General features: G+C 39.4%; 1 protein-coding gene across 1 annotated transcript in view; it reads right to left on the bottom strand.

Moving 5' to 3' along the window:
* Positions 1–853: 853 nt before the first annotated feature.
* The window catches only part of LOC137170798 (synaptic vesicle glycoprotein 2C-like), a 58,651-nt gene continuing 40,564 nt past the window's right edge, over positions 854–18,940 (bottom strand). Inside the window, exons 5-13 of the mRNA XM_067574377.1 lie at positions 13,099–13,232; positions 12,804–12,893; positions 12,607–12,717; positions 12,428–12,516; positions 10,067–10,231; positions 8,460–8,593; positions 5,557–5,760; positions 5,211–5,370; positions 854–4,743 (exon numbers count right to left, since the gene is read on the bottom strand). Of these exons, the coding sequence (XP_067430478.1) occupies positions 4,560–4,743; positions 5,211–5,370; positions 5,557–5,760; positions 8,460–8,593; positions 10,067–10,231; positions 12,428–12,516; positions 12,607–12,717; positions 12,804–12,893; positions 13,099–13,232 (1,271 nt within the window). The 3' untranslated portion in view covers positions 854–4,559. The remainder of the gene's footprint in view (positions 4,744–5,210; positions 5,371–5,556; positions 5,761–8,459; positions 8,594–10,066; positions 10,232–12,427; positions 12,517–12,606; positions 12,718–12,803; positions 12,894–13,098; positions 13,233–18,940) is intronic.

Below are 18,940 nucleotides of genomic sequence, written 5' to 3'. Positions count from 1 at the left end.
CCATGTCTAAGCTATTTTATTATTTTGTATTGTAGATGAAGTGGCTTGTTTCTTTAAATCCCCTTTTTCCAACAACCAAACTAAAAGCACATTTTCAAACATATAGAACAATTAGGAGCTTTGTTTATGTTATCATTTAACCGCTCAGGAAGACTGCACTCTTCTCTCACTGAGTCGGCATTTCCTGCCCTGCCTGTGACAGGATGCATTGTGACACATAACACACCAGTTCAATGGCAAAACTTACACATAGATGCATACTGTATAACTGGAAAAAAAACAGTTATGGAATGTTCCTGGAATGATTTGTACGTCTGGAAACAAATATAAAGTCTATTTATGGTTGAAATCTGTTGACTTATACTGTATATTAGTGTGGTACTCTTTTGCTAACATTGTGCTAAAATTTCAGATAAAAAAATATTGTGGATAGTCTTACACCAAATCAGTTACCTTTTAATGGGGCACTCCAGTAATTTCACACATGAAGTTCTGTTTACTCGTCAAGAGGAGTTCCCCAAAGTCTCTTCATGGTTTGAAGGTCTGGGAAAGACACTTAAAGAAAAGCTAGAGAGCTTTCAGAACATGTTAGTCAGGGTTCTTCTGGGCCTGAAACCAAGACCACATGTTGGCAAGCAGCAATTCTAACAGCTCCAGATGTTACCCTGATGTCAAATAAACTACACTAAAAACTAAGAATCTCTGTGACCTTTGACCTCAAAACAAACATGAAGACTCACAAGAGAGCAGTCATAAAGTGATTCAGAAGTTAGTAATAAAACGAGTCTTCATAAAAGTCTTTGATTAACTCATAAACCCTGACAGACGTTGGGTCCTGCCTTGGTTAGGCTTGTGTAAATAGTGCCATCTGCTGGTGTGAGTGAGTATATTTGGACTGAATAAACTGAACAAAACTCCCACAGCTGTTCAAATGAAACTCTTTATTCAGTATGTGTAGACACCAGAGGAATCCACCTCTACACTGCATTCACTTGAGCCTTTTCTTATTAAAATAAATCATATCAAGGACAGGTAATTGTTTTTTACACACACTTCCACGTATTGTTTGAGAGCAGAGGTTTTCAAATCTGAAAGTCACAACGTTCAGGCAAGTTTCATCCCAGTTTCGGAGTGACTTTATGATAATGACTCATCTAAATGGAAACCTTCCCAAAAAGCAGATTTGACCACCCCTGCTGGATACAGTCATCTCACCACTAGCATGCCCTTTCACAATGACCTACAGTAGAAGTCAACTCAGTATAATGAACACCTGTCCACAACAAATCTGACAACACACGAGAATGATACATTCACCTTTGACCCGGAATCACATGTCTGTTTCCCCCCCGCAGAGGAACAGCGAAGACACCAAAACAGAAAAAGCGCACACAACAGAGGGACTTCAATAACAAACATGCAGGATTTCTTTGTGGAAACAGTGATGAGCACAAGAGTTTGGAGGAGGGGACGGAAGCAGACAGAGAAGTAAAGCATCAAACATCTAGAAACCAGACTCATAACTTCAGTCGCATTTCAGTCATAACAAATGTGATTTTAAAAGGAAATAGCTGCATGTGTAGGAGGTTATGTACTGCATAAATTTATACATGAGCAGCAGAACATCTGATTGACACTAATTGGAAAATAACCAAATGAAACTGTTCTGTACTTTTGTATTAATTGACTTGTATTTGAGCAAACCCAGAAAAGAACACGTTACAGGTTTTTATTTTACAAATTACTTATGGTAATACATTTTAACATCAAAGCACTGACACTGTAGCAGCAAGAGTTCCCGTCATTGGAAGTTTTAAAGGGTCTGTTCACGCATAAATCATAAAAAAAAAATATCTCTTATTTTAGGGTTATCTAGCCATGCAGATCGTTTTGCAGAGGTTTTGCAATATCCTTCTCTGAGATTTCGGCATCTGACCAAAAAGAGGGGGGGGGGGGGGGGGGGGGGGAGGGGGGGTGAATGGAATTTTGTTTACGGTGCACAAAGCATTGGAAAATTACGAATGAAAATCTCAAGAGGAATCTGTCTTTCTAGAAACAACGGGCCTCAAGGGGAGAAACATTTGTTTTTTATTCAGAATTTTAATGTTTTAATCTGAATGAATTTGGGGTTTAAATATGATACTGAAATCAACTAAAATAAAACATATGTTTGGTAAATGTTTCAACTCTGCAACTGTATCACCATATTATTATCATCATCATGGCTGCCAATTTACTGACAGGTTTTTTAGAATTTATGATTTTTATTTTGGCGGAGCAGCTTCTACATTTCAGCTGTTGTTGTGAACAGCTGCTTCAGTGTCTCTCTGCAGCTCTCTGTCCAGTATCATCTTCTGTTGCAGCTGACAGTGTAACATCACCTACTGAAGGCTTATTCTCTCCTCTAATATCTCTTGTGACTGTCACATGACCGCCTATCATATAAATCATGAAACACTTTGCTTTAGAAAGACATTTTTTAGCATCTAACTTCATGTAGAAACATTCCCTCTTTGTCACATTAAAGCGCTGCTCTGATGACACTACTGACACTCCAACATTTGTTATGTTGCGGTGTGTTTTTAGTCATTGGGAACATTTTTGTGAATGAAACTAGCCCACAAATGGGTCAGAACATGTAGCCTCATATGGTAATTTTAGGGGCATTAATTATGCTAACGATAAAATCTCACAAACATTCACCTCCTCATGAACAGGTGACATTCAAAAAGCTGAATTACTCGTACAAAGAAACCTCACATTTTTGAGCAGCACAATTAAATCTTCATTGACCTCCATTATATTGAGGTGGTAGGGAGAGGGAGGGGTATCTCAAAACCCGCACACATGGGTAAAACTATCAGACCTTGGGAATTATTGACCTTGGGAACACATACTGCGATAAAAAAATATTAAAATATTAAATTGAAGCTTTTGACTGTATCCCACAGCCTTTGTTAACGAGATGTCATCACGTGACTTAAGTACAGGACGTCAGGACGTCAGTCACCTGAAAACAGTTGGTATTTTCACAGAAAAACAATCTACATGGTTAGATACCTCTAGAGGTAAGTAAGGAAATATGTTTTTTTGTGATTTAGCTGCACTGACCCTTTAAACATGGCTTTTAATTTCACTTTATCATGTGGTTCAAATCCTCCAAAAAACTCAGTTCTGTTGTATAAAAAGACATTAAAACAAAAAAACATGGTAATTTTATCTCATAAGGGTTTTTTTCTGGACACACACACTCACACATACATGCATACACACTGCAGTATCAAGAGATGAGAGACCAAAAAACGCAGGACAGAGCAGCAAAGCTTCCAGCAAGGTTTGGAAGGAGAGACAGGCTCAATGGAGAGAGAGGCACGACATTTGAGAAAGGCCTTTGAGTTTTGGAGGGAGCAGCAGCAAGGCAAGAGGAGATAAACGAGCGAGAGGACAAGACACTGGTGAGACAGATAGAGGAAACAAACAAACAAAGAAAAAAAAAAAAAAACAAGGAGAAGAGCATATTTTTTTTATAACAGCACAGGTTTCCTCTATTATAAATTCTTCTTGACAGATTGGATTGCAACGGAGAGCAAAGCCCTTCATGGTGAGCTCAGCGCCACGAGACGAACACAACACAGACACGAGAGAGGGAGAGAGGAAGCATTCAGACAAAAGGTTTCCAATCTCAAAAGTCTCTGACTGTAAAAAGCAGAAAATGTAAACTTCTTTTCACTTTAGAAATGTAGCTGCTGAAGTTTTCACTAAACTACTATATTGTTATTGATTTTTTATTTATTTATTTTTTACTATGGACTTCTCATTCTTGCAAATCGCAGCAAAAAGCTCGAACGTCATCAACCATTCCTGGAGTATTGATCGCAGGTTTAGAAACAGAGATTCTTACATGAGACACAATTTCTGGCCTTGAAACAGAAAAACACGCCGGTGAAGCGATAAATAACGCATCTAAACAACTAAATAAATCAATACAAATACAAATAAATAAATATAATTGTAAATACTCAACTGTTACAAAATGATTACAGCAGGATTCAGAAGGGGAAGGTTGCTGAAAGTTCAAGCCTTTTGCAGCCTTGACACATGCGTTTGTGGTTTGCACGTATGAATCAGCCCATGTTAGATAATGAGCTGTTGATATACAGAGTTTTATCTATGCTCTAGCTTTTTTCTTAAGAGTAGCCTGTTAATCTTGAATTCCTGTAAGATTGTGCAGGGCTTTGGCAAGCAGCCACTGATACTGTGAAGATTTGTAACCGCTGATATTTCAAATTTATATCCCTCAATCTCTGTACATCCACAGCTCTCTGTGAAGTTAAAAAGCATTTCGTAATCCTGCTGTACCAGGTATGTACTCAGAAATAACAGAATAACAATTACTTGTATATTTGAGTTTTTCAACTTACAGTATTTATCAAATAATCATGACTGCAGTGTTCGTTTCAGTGGTATTTACTGTAATTAAATCATAGTCCGTTGAATGCGTTGTTATGCAGTAAACTGAGTAAATACCTGGTAATCAATATATTGTTCTGTGTTGAGGTTTACATGAGGACATTGGCACGCGTGTCTGGCAGTCGGAGCCCCACCAGCCCGCCGCCAACCAACACGGCTGATGCCAGCAGGATGGGGATAGCCTTGGTGATGCCAACCAACGAGCCAAAGATCAGGTTGCCCAGCACCGCTGCCAGCTTACACATGGCATTACAGAAGCCGAAGCCTGTGCCCCTGAAGACAAGGAGACAAGGAAGAAAGAGCAAAGAGAGTCAGACGTGTCGGATGTTTTACTGCATACCTTGATACAGTTACTGCATTGCAATATTTTCTTTGAGAAAGGCAATAAGTTGCTGACTGAAGTGTTGAAATTGAAAGTTCATTCTTGACTTTAGAAGTTACTTAGCAAAGCAATCTCACTGCAACGTCTCAGTAGCTTAATTAATATTTTTAGCCAAGTCAAGCGCAAGTACAACTTTAGCAAAGGGAAAGTTATGTTTCTTTAACTGTGCTGGATTAAGAGAGTGAAAATTGTATGCACACATGGTCAGGGATAAAGCACAGATGCACTCTTGTTATCTCCTATAAAGGAAGTGTAATACAGATCTTCTATCTACCCTTAAATGCTTCATATATACTTTATACAGAAGCATACATTAAAGGTAATGGTCTAAGTGATATACAGTGAGTTTAGTACTCACCTCCTGTCTGTTGGGTACAGCTCAGTGGTGACCACATCCAGGGAGTTCCAGGCAGAGATACTGAGGCCATTGTACAGGCAGAGCATGAAAATCATCATCGACTCACTGGTGCCAAACCACAGGAAGAAGCAGCTGATGCCTGACAGCACCATGGAGCCTCCTGCAGGACACGACACGACACATCTTTTACATCTCAGACACAAAACAGCCTCATTTACGTCACCAGAGGTCACGCAGATACAAAGGCCAACATCAGAAGACATAAAGACATTTTGCAAGAGGAAAGGCTGCTATTTATAGCCAAAACAAAAAGTCAGACCAAAGATCAGAGTATGTCATAACATACCTAACATGCTAAGGCGGCCTATTTTGTCCATAAGGAGGGCAGAGACGATGTTTCCAGGCAGCACAGCCAATGTTCCCAGGAAGTTGACGAAATAGACCCAGTAGGCGCTGTAGTCATCATCAAATGTCATCTGACAACCTGTCTTGTTGTGGTGGAAGGAGCTGTTGATCACCATCGAATTTGTTAGCTTAGCGTCATCAATATCTGTGAATGTGAGAGACAAGAGAGGAAGTTTTTATATTGTGTTTAAATAATGAATGAGGATGAGCTTTTATCACCTTCCACAGTTGTAAAACTGGTCTCTTTCTGTGAATTTCAATCACTGCTGCAAAAACTTTAATGCTTTGTCTTCTGCTGATGTTTTGGTTTTTATTAAAATCGGGTTGTGTTTATCTCATTAATTTATTTTTTGGTGGTTTAATTTGGTTTATTAATTTCATTAATTTTTTTAATTATTTTTTTTTATTTTTATTGATGGTTTTAGACTCCTCTTAGGTTGTCTTACCAACCAGGCAAAGCAGGCAGCTGCCACAGGGCCTGCAAAAGTCCCACATTCACTGCATGTAATTATTAGGTGATCTGGAGGTCCTGTCTTTTATCCTGTCTTTTTGTCCATCCATCCATCCATCCATCCATCCATCCATCTATCCATTCATCCATCTATCCATCTATCCATCCATCCATCCATCCACCTATCCGGGACAGTGGCATCAGACTGAGACATCCTTCACCTCAGCAACACCCTCCAACTCCTCCTGGGGGACCCCAAGGCGTTCCCAGGCCAGGAGAGATAAGTCCCTCCAGCGTGTTCCGGGTCTGCCTCGGGGTCTCCTACTAGTTGGATGTGCCTGGAACATCTCCAGAAGGAGGCGTCTAGGAGGCATCCTGACCAAGTGCCCAAACCACCTTAGCTGGCTCCTCTCGAAGCAAAAGAGTGGCGGCTCTACTCCGAACTCCCCCCTGATGCTCAGTCTTTTATTGTGCTCAAATAAAATTGTGTTTAATCAAATTACTACAAACTAATTTGCACACAAAAAATCTGGGACCAGGTAGTATCACTACAGTAGTACTGTATGGTCTCTGAATATATAGTGAAGTTGTCATTCATATACTGACATATAGTCTGCTACGTGAACTGTACTTAATAGGAATTAATGTGAGGTGACATAGTTACACACACAATGCATGAGGTGTCAGTGGAGGCCCAACAACAAATTTTAGTGCTCTGGTCCCCTAACAGGTTAATGCGGCCAAGTTGAGGTGCCATGTTAGGTTGTTTTGAGGATGTGACCTTGTTTATGACTCTTATCGCCAATTTTATTTAATCCGTGACATATTTTACGTTATATGTTTTATGTTGTTAATCTGTGAGGCTGAGTTACTGCTGCCTGTCAGGAATATCTTAAAAGATTAGTTTGACATTTGAATATCCACTTTCTTTCAGAGAGTTAGATGAGATTGATTTGTACAGTAATTATGGAGCTGGAGCCAGTAGACTGTTTAGTTTAGCTTAGCATGAAGAAGTAGGGGGAAACAGCTAGCTTGGCTCTGTCCTAGCCAAGAAATTGTCCGGCACATAGTTACACGTAAAACCACAGCTTTTCATTTTTTTACACTTCAGCTTTTGTACAGATTAAAACAGTGAGATATGGCATGCTAATTAGTGAGCTTTAGAGGTGTTGGTAGGCTGATATTGTGACAGAGCCAGGCCAGCTGTTACCCCTGTCTCCAGTCTCTATGCTAAGCTAAGCTAACTATCTGCTGGCTGTGGCTTTATATCTAATGGACAAATATAAGTGTGGTATCAATCTTCTCGTACAACTCTGGGCAACAAAGCGGATAATCATATTTCCCAAAATGTTGAACTTGATTCCTTTAATCTTAAAGACACTTTGGGATAAATAAAGGCTAAATAAAAAGCCTTGCACTTGCATATTTTCATTTTTAAAGATAACCCTTCTCAACTATGTGTATGGGATATTCATATCTAGACGCTGCACGTGTTCTGTGTAGTTTAAACATCTTTGTGATCTCTCCCTCAATAGAAACTGAGTAATAATAAACTTCAGCAGATGCAGGAATAAGAAAACATTCCCTGCTCTCACTCCTCCCTCCCTTTCTAATTCTGTCTCTCCTTGTTTCTCTTTATGCTCTGCTCCCTAGAGACACATTGCTGGGGGCAAAGAGACTTCATTTCCCATGGGGCATTACAAGCAACCTGACATGCCCTTACTGTTTCCATGTTCAGCGATTTCTAGAGAGCTGGAGGGAACTATTTTTCAACCCTGCGCTCCCACAAGGTCTGAATCAGCGCCAGTTCCCTCAGAACATTTAAAATGCCTCTCTGCCTTTCTTTTGCTTCCTGCTTGTGTTTTTGTCAGCCCTAGAATGATTGGCTTGCACTTTTATACTGCAGTCTGGATTTATGAAGATGTTTTGGATGGTTGTGCAGCTGTCTCGGTCCCACGGTCTTGAGTTTATATCGTTCTCTGCCCAGAGAATCATGTCTATCACCTACAACAAAAGCATCACTTCAGGAGTCTTTGTACGGTTAAAAATGGCCATTTTCTGTTCTCTTCAACCCAGTCTGGTTCGGTTTCTTTGTTAACTACAGTCACCTGAGTTCAGAGAGGCAATCTGTGCAGGGGGCAGAGAGGTTAAGCAGTAATTTAGTTGCATAAAGCAAAGCCATAAATGCTCAAACCCATTCTTTCTTCTCTAAGCCTGGACATTAGATCCAAAATGAACTGTCAGAGGGAGACAGAGAGACTGAGAGAGACTTATGTGTAAGGCACCTACAGTATAATAGGATTTTCTGGGGTGGAAGGAAATACCTCAGTACAGGGAACTCACAGGAGAGGAACGCTGTGAACAACGAGTGAATCTTGCAGGTGTAAACTCACCCGTGTTGTAAAAGAAGGCGTCTACAAAGGTGCAGTTTTTGAAGAAGGATCCTACTGAGGAGATATCCTCGAAATAGCAGTTGATGAAAGAGGAATCGATGAATGTGACCGCCTTGAACCTCATACTGATAAACCTGGGAAGAGGAAGGAGAAGAGAAATGGAGGCGGAAAAGTTAATAAAGAATCAACCAGTAAAGTGGGAGTAACAGGGATTGGTGAAATATTTCTGACAACAAAGGTGTCGAATTGAACTCAAGTACTGTACTTAAGTACCAATTTGAGGTACCTGAGTATTTCCATTGTATGCTATATAATATTTATACTCTACTACATTTCAGAGGAACATATTTTACATTTTAATCAACAACATTTATCTGACAGCCATATTTACAAGTTATTTAACAGATAAAGATTTTACATACAAAACATATTGTCTACTTACAAAATATGATGCATCATTATAGATTAGCGAGCAGCAAATAGCGAACAGTATATAAAGAAAAATCAGAGAGTGAATTAATTAGTTCCGACTCGACCAGCTGTGACTTTAAAATTCATGTTTTATACATTTTAAATGCCCGCTGCCCCTTTGCTCTGAGCAAACACAACTGAACAAACAAATGTGGAGCTTTTTGTTTTAAAAAAAAAAAAAGCCTCACCAAACCCGGAGTCGCAGAACAATGTGCACACGTCTTTAGACCGAGTTGTTTATCCCAAATAAATATCTCTCTTGTCAGCCTGTTTTCTTCCATACCAAGTAACCAATTCCATAACTGAGCTGCACATATAGTATCTTCCAGTGAGCCTCAATAGCCAACTTCAGTGCATATTTGTACACAGTTAAAGATATTCACATATGCTACTAATACTTCTGTACTTTTACTTAAGCAAAACTTTAAATACTTTTACTTTTACAGGACTATTTTGACAGAATAGTATTACTACTTTTACCTAAGTAAAAGATATAAGTACTTCTTCCACTACTGCTTAAGGAAAGACCAGCATGTCCTTTCTTCAGCATATCTAATATGACAGAGCTTACCAGTCTGTTATTGATCTGTTGCATGCTGCTGAACACACTAGCAGGGTATTGGTCTTGATTCAATCTCTTAATAAACTTACATGCTGGTCTGCAGCGGGGTTGGAAAAAAAAAAACAACAAAAACAGCATATCGATGCGTCTTTTCTCTGGCCTTTGTGTAAGTGAGAATCATAATCAGCAGGAGAAGGAAAAGATGTGAGTGTGTGTGAGAGAGAGTGAGAGAGAGAGAGAGAGAGAGAGAGAGAAAGAGGAGAAGAGAGAGCGATAAGCCTTTTAATTTCCTGGTGGCAGTGGAGATAAAGGAGGCAGGATTAATATTACCAGCAGCAGTGTGTTGTTAGCGGGAATGACGAATAGTGCTGCTATCCCACAACGGGACAAGCAGCTTTGACTACAAACATTCTGCCTGGGGAGGCTCACACAGGTCTGAATCTCAGTGTGTTACATCGCAGCTGGTTTTTAAATCATCTCTCACGTCTGCACACATTTCTTATTCATTAATCCCTGAGAAAAACTGGGAGCTGGATAGAAAACACGCTGAGTTTGTGCACACATCCAGTTTTACCTGTCATTTATAAATACTCCATTTCTGTGGATCTGGTTCTCCAGGGTGAAGTTGAAGGTGAAGTCTTCGATGCGTTCGTTGTTGTGAATCTTCACTCTGGAGGCGTACTCGTCGGCCTGAAGGTGCTTGATGACGTCAGGAAACCACACGGAAAGCCCGTAGTACCTGCACACAGCATCAGCTTCTGTAGTAAAGTGTGTTAAACATTATCACAGACCACACAGACTGGTACTGGTCACTTTGAATTCATGACCATGTCTGACAACGGAAGAAGCAGATGATAGTAGACAGAAGACTGAGATGGATTTTTCTATTTCATGTGATGTTTTATATTTGTTGTTATACTGTTTGTTTTGTTATTGCATTTGTTTGCTTTTTAATAACTATAATGACATGATTTCATCTCAGTGGCAAATTGTTAGATTCTACTCAATATGTGCATGAATACAGGCAATGGCATGAAGGATCAGCAGCTACTCTGAATTGCAAGGTGTTTCAAGCTTGACAGTCTTCCTCTTCCTATTTGTGCACATTTTAAGCATATTAAATTCTCTCATTTTTTTGTATCTAACAGTTTCCTTCCTTTTTTCTGAGGGGTTTTTTTTTGCTTTTTTCCACTGTTTTCTAATGGAAACTGGTAGCTCACCCTATAACTGAACTTTTAGTGTATGATCCTGAGGTTTATTTTGTTTAAATTGTTTACAAAAAAACATTACATGATGATAATGATGAATATATTAATAACATAAATAACATGTAGCCAAAAAAATTCACGTACATGTAAAAGCATTAGAGTATAGGCAATACATGTGGTGACCCAATCAGCAAAGGGTTTGCGTAACCCTTTAGGTATGGTCACTCTGCCCCCAAAATAGATGCAGAATAAATATTTATCAGACTGGTCGCAAACTGTAAACAGTGTGTGAGAGCGATGCTAGAGTTTATAGTCCGATACTGTGACAACATACTAAACATAGTGATAAAAACATGCTAGAAAAATAACTAAATTCTTCATTCCCAAACACAGTATATCAGTGTTTTTGTTGGCAAACCGAACACATCCGTTGCACCTCTGAGTCTGTTGGGACTGAGCAGACATCACAGTGAAACAGGAATGAAACAGGGCTTCAATAGAAGTAAATAGAAGTGAATATTCATAGGTCAGAGGTGTAAAGTGACCGAACCTTAATTTAAGGTGTAAAATGTAAATGTCTCAGGTGTGAAAGTGTTTCCTGACAGGGTTGTCCCCTGTGCTCTTTGCTCTGTTTTCCACACACACTCCAAAAAGGTGCATATTCCCAAAAATCATATGCACCCAAATTAGCAAAATGTAAAGTTTGTGGTGGAAAAAAGTCTTTAAAAGTCCAAAAGTCTTCTGTGTTTGCTGTTGTTTTCTCTTATGTGTCGTATATTAGTGTCTTATATGCCTGAGGTGGATCTGAGCATCATAAAATAATTATCATTCTCTGAGTTTTAAAAAGATGCCACTGCATTTCGCATCATCTTAATTAACTCTGGTAATGAAGCAGCTATGTGTGTGTGTGTGTGGGTGTGTGTGTGTGTGTGTGTATTTGTGCCTGTAAATGTCTATACATGTGTGTGTATGTGTACGTAAAAAAAGGAACAGAGGGTCAGAGAAATGACACATCTTCTCATGCTGTAATTGGCTGTGCTGTACATCTCCAGAGGGGAACAGGGCAAGGTGGTGTCAGAGGTGCAGCTGGTTTATTCTTATTGCTGAGCTGAGGAGACAAATTAAAAAGAAAAAGCAAACAATCCTGGACTTGTTTCAGGGTGGGGAAAAAGAAGATGTGACAAGCAGACAAGACAAAAAAAAGTGACCTGACAAGCTCATAAAACAAGAGACAAGATTAAAAAAAAACAGGAGCCAAAAAACTGAGATAAAACAAAAAGATTGAGACAAAAAGACTTGACACAAAATGAAACCAGAATAGAATAAATTATTTTCCCTGGTAGTACACCGCAGCCTACTTTTGTCTCTTTTAATTTTAAATGACTGTCCTTAGGGCTCAAAATTCCTGACATGTACGTACTGTAATTCATTAAACCAGCCAGCAGAAAAAGTGACACCCTTTCTCAAATAGGCTCTCTCTTTCCAATCTAACCTGTCAGCATTCATCAAGAGGGTATAAATGAGAGTACATCTGCCTCAGTGCTAAGTATTTCATTAAAACTCTGTTATTAAGCTGGAAAGTAGTGGTGACTCAGCTAAGTATCACTGTGGGGCGATATAGCGTTATTTAACACGACGGAAGCATATAATAATATCATAGAGAAGTGTAGAAGAAGAGCTGGAGGGGACGTCAGACACTGTGTGCACGAAATCACCCAAAATCTTACCCAAAAGACAAAGTAAACCAGACTGCAGCCAGCTTCACAGTGTTGTCTTTCACTGGGTAGTTGAAGCATCTCATAAAAGTCAACCAGATCTGTTTAAAAAAAAAAAAAGGGGGAAAAGATTTTAACAACCACGAAAAAAAAATCAGAGTAAAACAAAACCAAAAAAAAAAGCATCATACCCCTCTGAGCTCAGCCTTGATCTTGAAGAGGACCTTGAGCACGGGGTTGGCTGACTCATTCTGCATCTCCACCAGCTCGTCCAGCTGTTTGGGGATCTTTATCCTGTTCACCTGCAGGGGGAGACACTGATCTGTCACCTGCTGGTGGCACTGCAGCAACAAGAAGGATGCAAAGTGTAGAGGCAGTGCGTACTCACAGTGAACACTCTCTCAGGCTCTCCACGGGCGCGCATGTTGGTGTCATGGATGTGTTTGAGCACCATCCAGGCTTCGTCATGTTTACCCATCTAGGGGGCAGTTAAGAGAAACATAATATGTATGCGTGAGTATGAGCTTCTTTTTAAACCTCCATTATGTCATTACACAGGTTCAGATTCTATATTTCTGACCATATTTGACTTTCTACAAAGGTTTTAGTATTCCCTGATATCATTAAGAGACATGATAGTGCTACCAGTAAGCTGGCAATTTACAGTCTCTCTCCACTCTTACCTCCAGGAAGAAACGGGGGCTCTCAGGCATAAAAGTGAGAGCTACCACTGCAGAGACACACGGCAGCGCACACACCACCACAAACACTCTCCAGCTGTGGAACTGGTAGGCTGAACCCATGCTGAAACTCCAGCCTGCATAAAGGAGGAGGCACAGAAGGACACGCATACTGTACAGTCAGAAATAATGTGGTGCGGCATCAGGCCAGAGTTCAAAAAGCACAAAACGAACACAGAAGAACTGATAGCTCCTGTGGTTTCAATCTGCTTTCATTCATTTCTTTTCTTTCCCTCAAGGTTTTATCTTTCAGTCTGTTACACTTGTGTCACAAGTAAATGAAATTAAATAACCAACAGGTCAACAACTCCCAGAGTGTCACTGTACACTCTTTGGCATCTGTTGATACATAATGTAATCGTTTCTGTCTCCTATTGTGTCTTTTTTCACACCTGAATCATTTATTGATTGCAATAGAAATTAGAAACGGCTGCATTTTCTTAAGCAAGAGGTGTGCTTGCTCCTGGAGAAAAACACGCTTGGACGGCAGCGCTGTTTGGTTGCTGGGGTGTTGCTGCTGTAGGTGGAGGCTACGTGGCCGCTAGGTTATTGGTAGTTACTTTCTCTGTGTTCAGGTAGATGTCACCAGGTTGCTTCTAAGTGGTTGCTAGATGTGGTAGATGGTTGCTAAGGTGTTTGGCATGATTGTTAGGGCATATTCAACTGGTTGCTATGGTGTTCTGCGGGGTGTAGTGTTCTGAATGGGGTAAAGCAGTTTGAAACAGGATTGAAAGGTTCTATTTCATGTCAAAGGCTCCTACAAAAGCAGCCACGAAATGCAGTTTTTCTTTGCAAGAATTTAAAGGATGCAACTCAATCACAATCCCACAATCCTTTGCGCTAACTTGTTTAATTCAGTGTTCAGGCAAAGCTCGTCAGCTTGGAAAGTCGGGAGACATCACTTGACTACAGTGTTTATGTGGTCATTTGTTGCTGGTAAATTTCACTTGAAATACAGCAATGAAAAACCTTTGCAGGATGTAAATAATGAAAGCCAGACATTAAAGTTGTGTGGATATATTAAACATAACCCATGTACACTACAGGCCAGTCCATCATATGCAGAAGTTAAACATCAAACCTGAAGGACATGACCCATATTTGCTTTTTTATGAATTTGGATAAAAATGTATTTGTGCTCGCTGATAAGCACATACAGTAGATGAAGCATAATGTGGCAAAGAAGCAATGGAAAAATCACTGAATTTGTATGAGTGGTAGTAGCAGTGCTCACTGCCATTGATAGAAGCAGAGAACTGTCTATTAAAAAGTGCTCAGTCAAGTAGCTTGTAGTTATGAATGCAGAGATGACATTGGAAGCATTCAAATAACTCAAAAAGACCCATTTTCACACTCTGAATGGTAGCAGACATGTACTACTTACTTTCTGCCATTTTATCTAAATTTCCAAATTCTCAGTGTAAAATGTATGTACTATATTGTACAGTAGTGTTCACACAAGTTCCCATGAATGAATGAAATGAAATGAAATTTAGACTTTTTCAGTCTATTCTAGATATTGAATGTGTGATGTCTCTGAAAGTACAAAATGTATTAAAGCACAATTAAGGTTTAAGTTTGGCAACAATATCCTTCATTCTGACTCCAATGCATCCTGTTATAAAGAGCATAAAAAAGCATAAAACTTGAAATGTGATTTCTCAGAAAGTTGTACAAGTGGCTTTTAGCAAATCTCATAAACTTTCCTATTATTCTGCTCTTTATCGTAAAGTCTGCGGACATGATGAAGTGGATTGTTGGCAGAAATCACTGCACACCGATCGTCAGCGAGTCTTGAATAACAACACTTTGAAAGTGTTTGTGAAAGTGTTTGAATTTCAGTCATACAGCCAAGTCTGTGTCAGAGAATCAGTATCAAGGAAGTATGTTAGTGTGAACACACACAAAAATCGTGTGTGTGTGTGTGTGTGTGTCATTAGGGGGATTATAGCTATAATGGACTGGAGGGGATGGCTGACTGATTCAGATACTCAACAAGATTTATGTCCCTACTCTACAGTAAGTGAGCACAGCTAAAACACACGCATACACACACACACTCTCTCTCACACACACACACAAACACACACAGTCCTTGGCTATCGTTCAGTGCTGTGACACAAATTTTAAAGCACTGGTGTGTGCACTCACTCACAGACAGGCATACAGACAAAACCGCCTTACATTTACACTGCGACATACACACACCACACGTAAAGCTGCTCAAAAACAGGTTGTGTGCTTGTAATTTACCAATTCTTTTACTGTTATCACACTCTTAAGACCTTGAAATAGACAAAATGACACAAACACACACACACGCACACACACACACACACACACACACACACACACACACACACACAGACACACACAGAGTTTTCTGGCCTTTGTTCACCAGTCAATGCAAAGAGCACTGCGGCGGAACCTATTACCCACACACCACTGCATCTTGGAGAAAAAATGTGTTAAAATACTGGCATCTAATCAATTGACCTCAATTATGAGCCTCAGCCGGCGCTCTCACTCTCACTCTCACTCTCACAAACTAAATTTCTGAGGACAGACAGAGATCTTTAAGATAGAAACTTGGTACTGCTGTACAGAGCCAGTTATTGCACATGAGACACAGATACTGCGCACAAACATATTCTCTTTCCTCATGAAATAATACATCTTTATTTTGGTGTTTATCCACTATTTATTGAAGGCAAATAACCCAGTTTGGTGTCACAGTTTCTGTAAAGAGTAGAGATCATTTTCACTGGAAATACTTTCTACCAAAGAAATAGTCCCTAAGAAATCTGTAGAGGTCTTTGGATTATCCAAGAGGACAAAGATCCTGCAGTTACATTTTTTAAATGTAATTTTGTGTCAATATTGTGAGCACAAAGTTCCATATACTTCCATTGTTTTGGGAGTTTTCATGATACATGTACTGTATGTTTTTAGTGTGTTTTAATTGCTGTACTGTTTGAAATGTGGTCTATGTCTTGGTCGTACTTTAAAGTTATAATCCTTAGGATTTTCATGAAATAAAACTATAGTTTATAGTAATGTCTGGCTTTTGTTCAGCAGTAGCCATTCAATGTATTTAAATTCTGTAATTACCTCTCTATAATGTAGTTTCATTGTTAGTGGCGGAGTCCACCCTTCCCGTGCGGATTGAATCACAGGAGATGATGCAGCATGTTTGTAGTTTAATTTCATCAGCTTCACTGTTTACTATTCACTCTCCAAATTGTATCAGAGCTGTATTAAGTTACTGCCAATACAAATCCAACATTTACAACTGCTGCTGCTTCACATTAAAAGCATCCAGCTGGTGAAACACGAGCTGGCTTTTGTTGTGAAGCAGCCACAGGAAACGTATTTTATTCATCACAGAAGTTAGCGCTGACAGCAATTGTTCATCAAAAATGTGCCTAGAAGACAAGTAATTTTCTTCATTTTTTTTTAAACAGTGGATCCAATTAACCCAACTCTTTTTACTTTGTAAAAGCTGCTATTTTGTGGTGCGAAGCATGAAATCAGGTTGCAGTTGCTCATGGCATGACAAAAAAGGCAAAAATGGTTGACTGACTTCTTTATTTAAAAAAAAACACATGAGTTTGTTTGGCTGCACTGTAAACAAATCCACCAGCTGCTTTTGTGTTTGTGTGCATTTCCCACAGGTGTCACAAAATCCACCAGGACTGAAATCATAAGGTTTAACTTTAAATGATGGACTAAATGGAACGTGAACATCATCAAACTTTCTTTCAAACTTTCAAACTTTTTCTTTTTTTCTGCACAGTATGTGTGTCGGAAGATTGACAGTTCGATTCCCGGCTCCTCCAGTCCACATGTCGATGTGTCCTTGGGCAAGATACTTAACCCCAAATTGCTCCTGACGGCTGTGCCATCACTGTGTCAATGTGTGTGAATGATTAGATTTCCTTGGTTGGGAGGGTTGGGACCTTGCACGGTAGCCCCTGTTCCCATTCAGCGTATGAATGTGTGTGAATGGGTGAATGTGATTCGTAGTGTAAAAAGCGCTTTGAGTGGTCGGAAGACTAGAAAGGTGCTATACAAGTACAGTCCATTTACCATATGTGATGTCTTCTTTATGGACTTTTTCTAAGACTGAAAATGTGAGTAAATGCAAATCAGTAACAACAGTAGTTAGGTTTCCGTCCAAATGTATCGCAAATTTTAACCAAATTTTCAGAAAATCAGCGAAAGAAAGTGCAAATTTATGCGCGTTTTCATCCACTACTGTTATGTGAATATTAGGAGTTGGTTCATCGAGATAAGCAGCAGGTGGCGCTAATTCTCCAGTCAGGTGCCATTATACACTGCAGAAGAAGAGGGCTCAACAAGATAAACAAGCGCTAGTCAAACATCAGACAGTGAATAATAACGTAGAAAAGTAGTAATTTGGGGAGTGTTAGTCTCCTCATCGCTTCTCACTGATCTACTGTTTTCATCTGCTGTTATTTTTCATCTTAGTTTCTTTTTTAATCTTTATTTCAAACTGTCACCACACACAGTATCAAGAGAAAACATCAGAATCACACTCATGCAGACGAAACATCAGTCATGTGAGCTGAATGTTTGCTACATCAGGAAGGTGTTTCGAATTTTGCTGTTTCCATCAAACCTTTTCTAATGCAATACTTCAAAACACGCATAAAAATATGTTGATGGAAACAGTTGATGAGTCTGTTTAGCTTGCACACATTTTCTTTATAGTCTGTTCAGTATAAAAAAAAGTTTACACTTGTTTTGTTCCCCATCTAGTTTTCTTTACATGTTGTAGTGATGTTTGTATTGGTCTTTTGACTTTGTCCTAGATAAGTACGCCACTTGGTCGAAGTACTTCATCAAACTGGTGTTCACACATTATAGAGTCACACACTCAGAGCATTGTCCCCGGCAGAGATTAGTGTCCTGATGGCCAGCATCCAACAGTAAACTTCATTATATCTGATCAACATGTCCCTGAAAAATGGCACACAAAGAAACCCTTCCTCTTCACTCATCCTTCCTCTCTTCCTTTCCTTTAGTATTGTTTCTCTCTGTCCCTTTCTCTTTGTTTTCTCTCTCCACCTCCCTTTAGCCCTCCGCTGTATTCCTTCACCTTTCGATTATCCCTGACACAGGCCACATAAATCAAGTGCACTCTCCACCTCTGCGTCCCTCTTGTCCTCCTAATCTCTTTCTCTGCTCCTCTTTCTTTGCCCACACCCCTCCGACCCAGATTGATTTCATTTCTCCCATTTTGTTCTTATCCTCTGACATCCCCTCTTTGTTATCCTCCAGCTCACGCTCACTACACATTATGAGATATCAGCCAACCTTTTACTTTTTTTCATCATCTGTTTTTTCATCGCTTCCAACACCGTTGGTCCACAAAATGAAAACAAATATTGACTATGCAGAAGATGGCCTGTAGACATAAATTATAAAAGATTGCAGTAGATTGCTCCTGTAAGATTTTTGGAGTCAAAAAAGCTAAACATTTAAAACATCGGACTCTTTCATCCTGCTTTACTGTGTCTTACCTGCCACATCCCCTGTGTATCTCAGTGTACTCATTTTGTGAGTTTTTTAAATATGTATTTTACTGAAAGAGAGTTAAATACATAAAGAGCAAGCACACAAACAATTGCCCCTTTTGTCTAATTTTCTTCCTTTAAAATAATTAATTTTCTTCCCATCTAGAATGCTTTCATATAAAACATTAAACCAACACATGTTGACCTTTAACCCTCCCTTATAGAGAGAGAAGAAGAAAACAAAG

Source organism: Thunnus thynnus, chromosome 19 (assembly GCF_963924715.1).
Source record: "Thunnus thynnus chromosome 19, fThuThy2.1, whole genome shotgun sequence".
Taxonomy (NCBI): Eukaryota; Metazoa; Chordata; class Actinopteri; order Scombriformes; family Scombridae; genus Thunnus; species Thunnus thynnus.
This window is presented reverse-complemented; position numbering and strand designations above follow the sequence as displayed.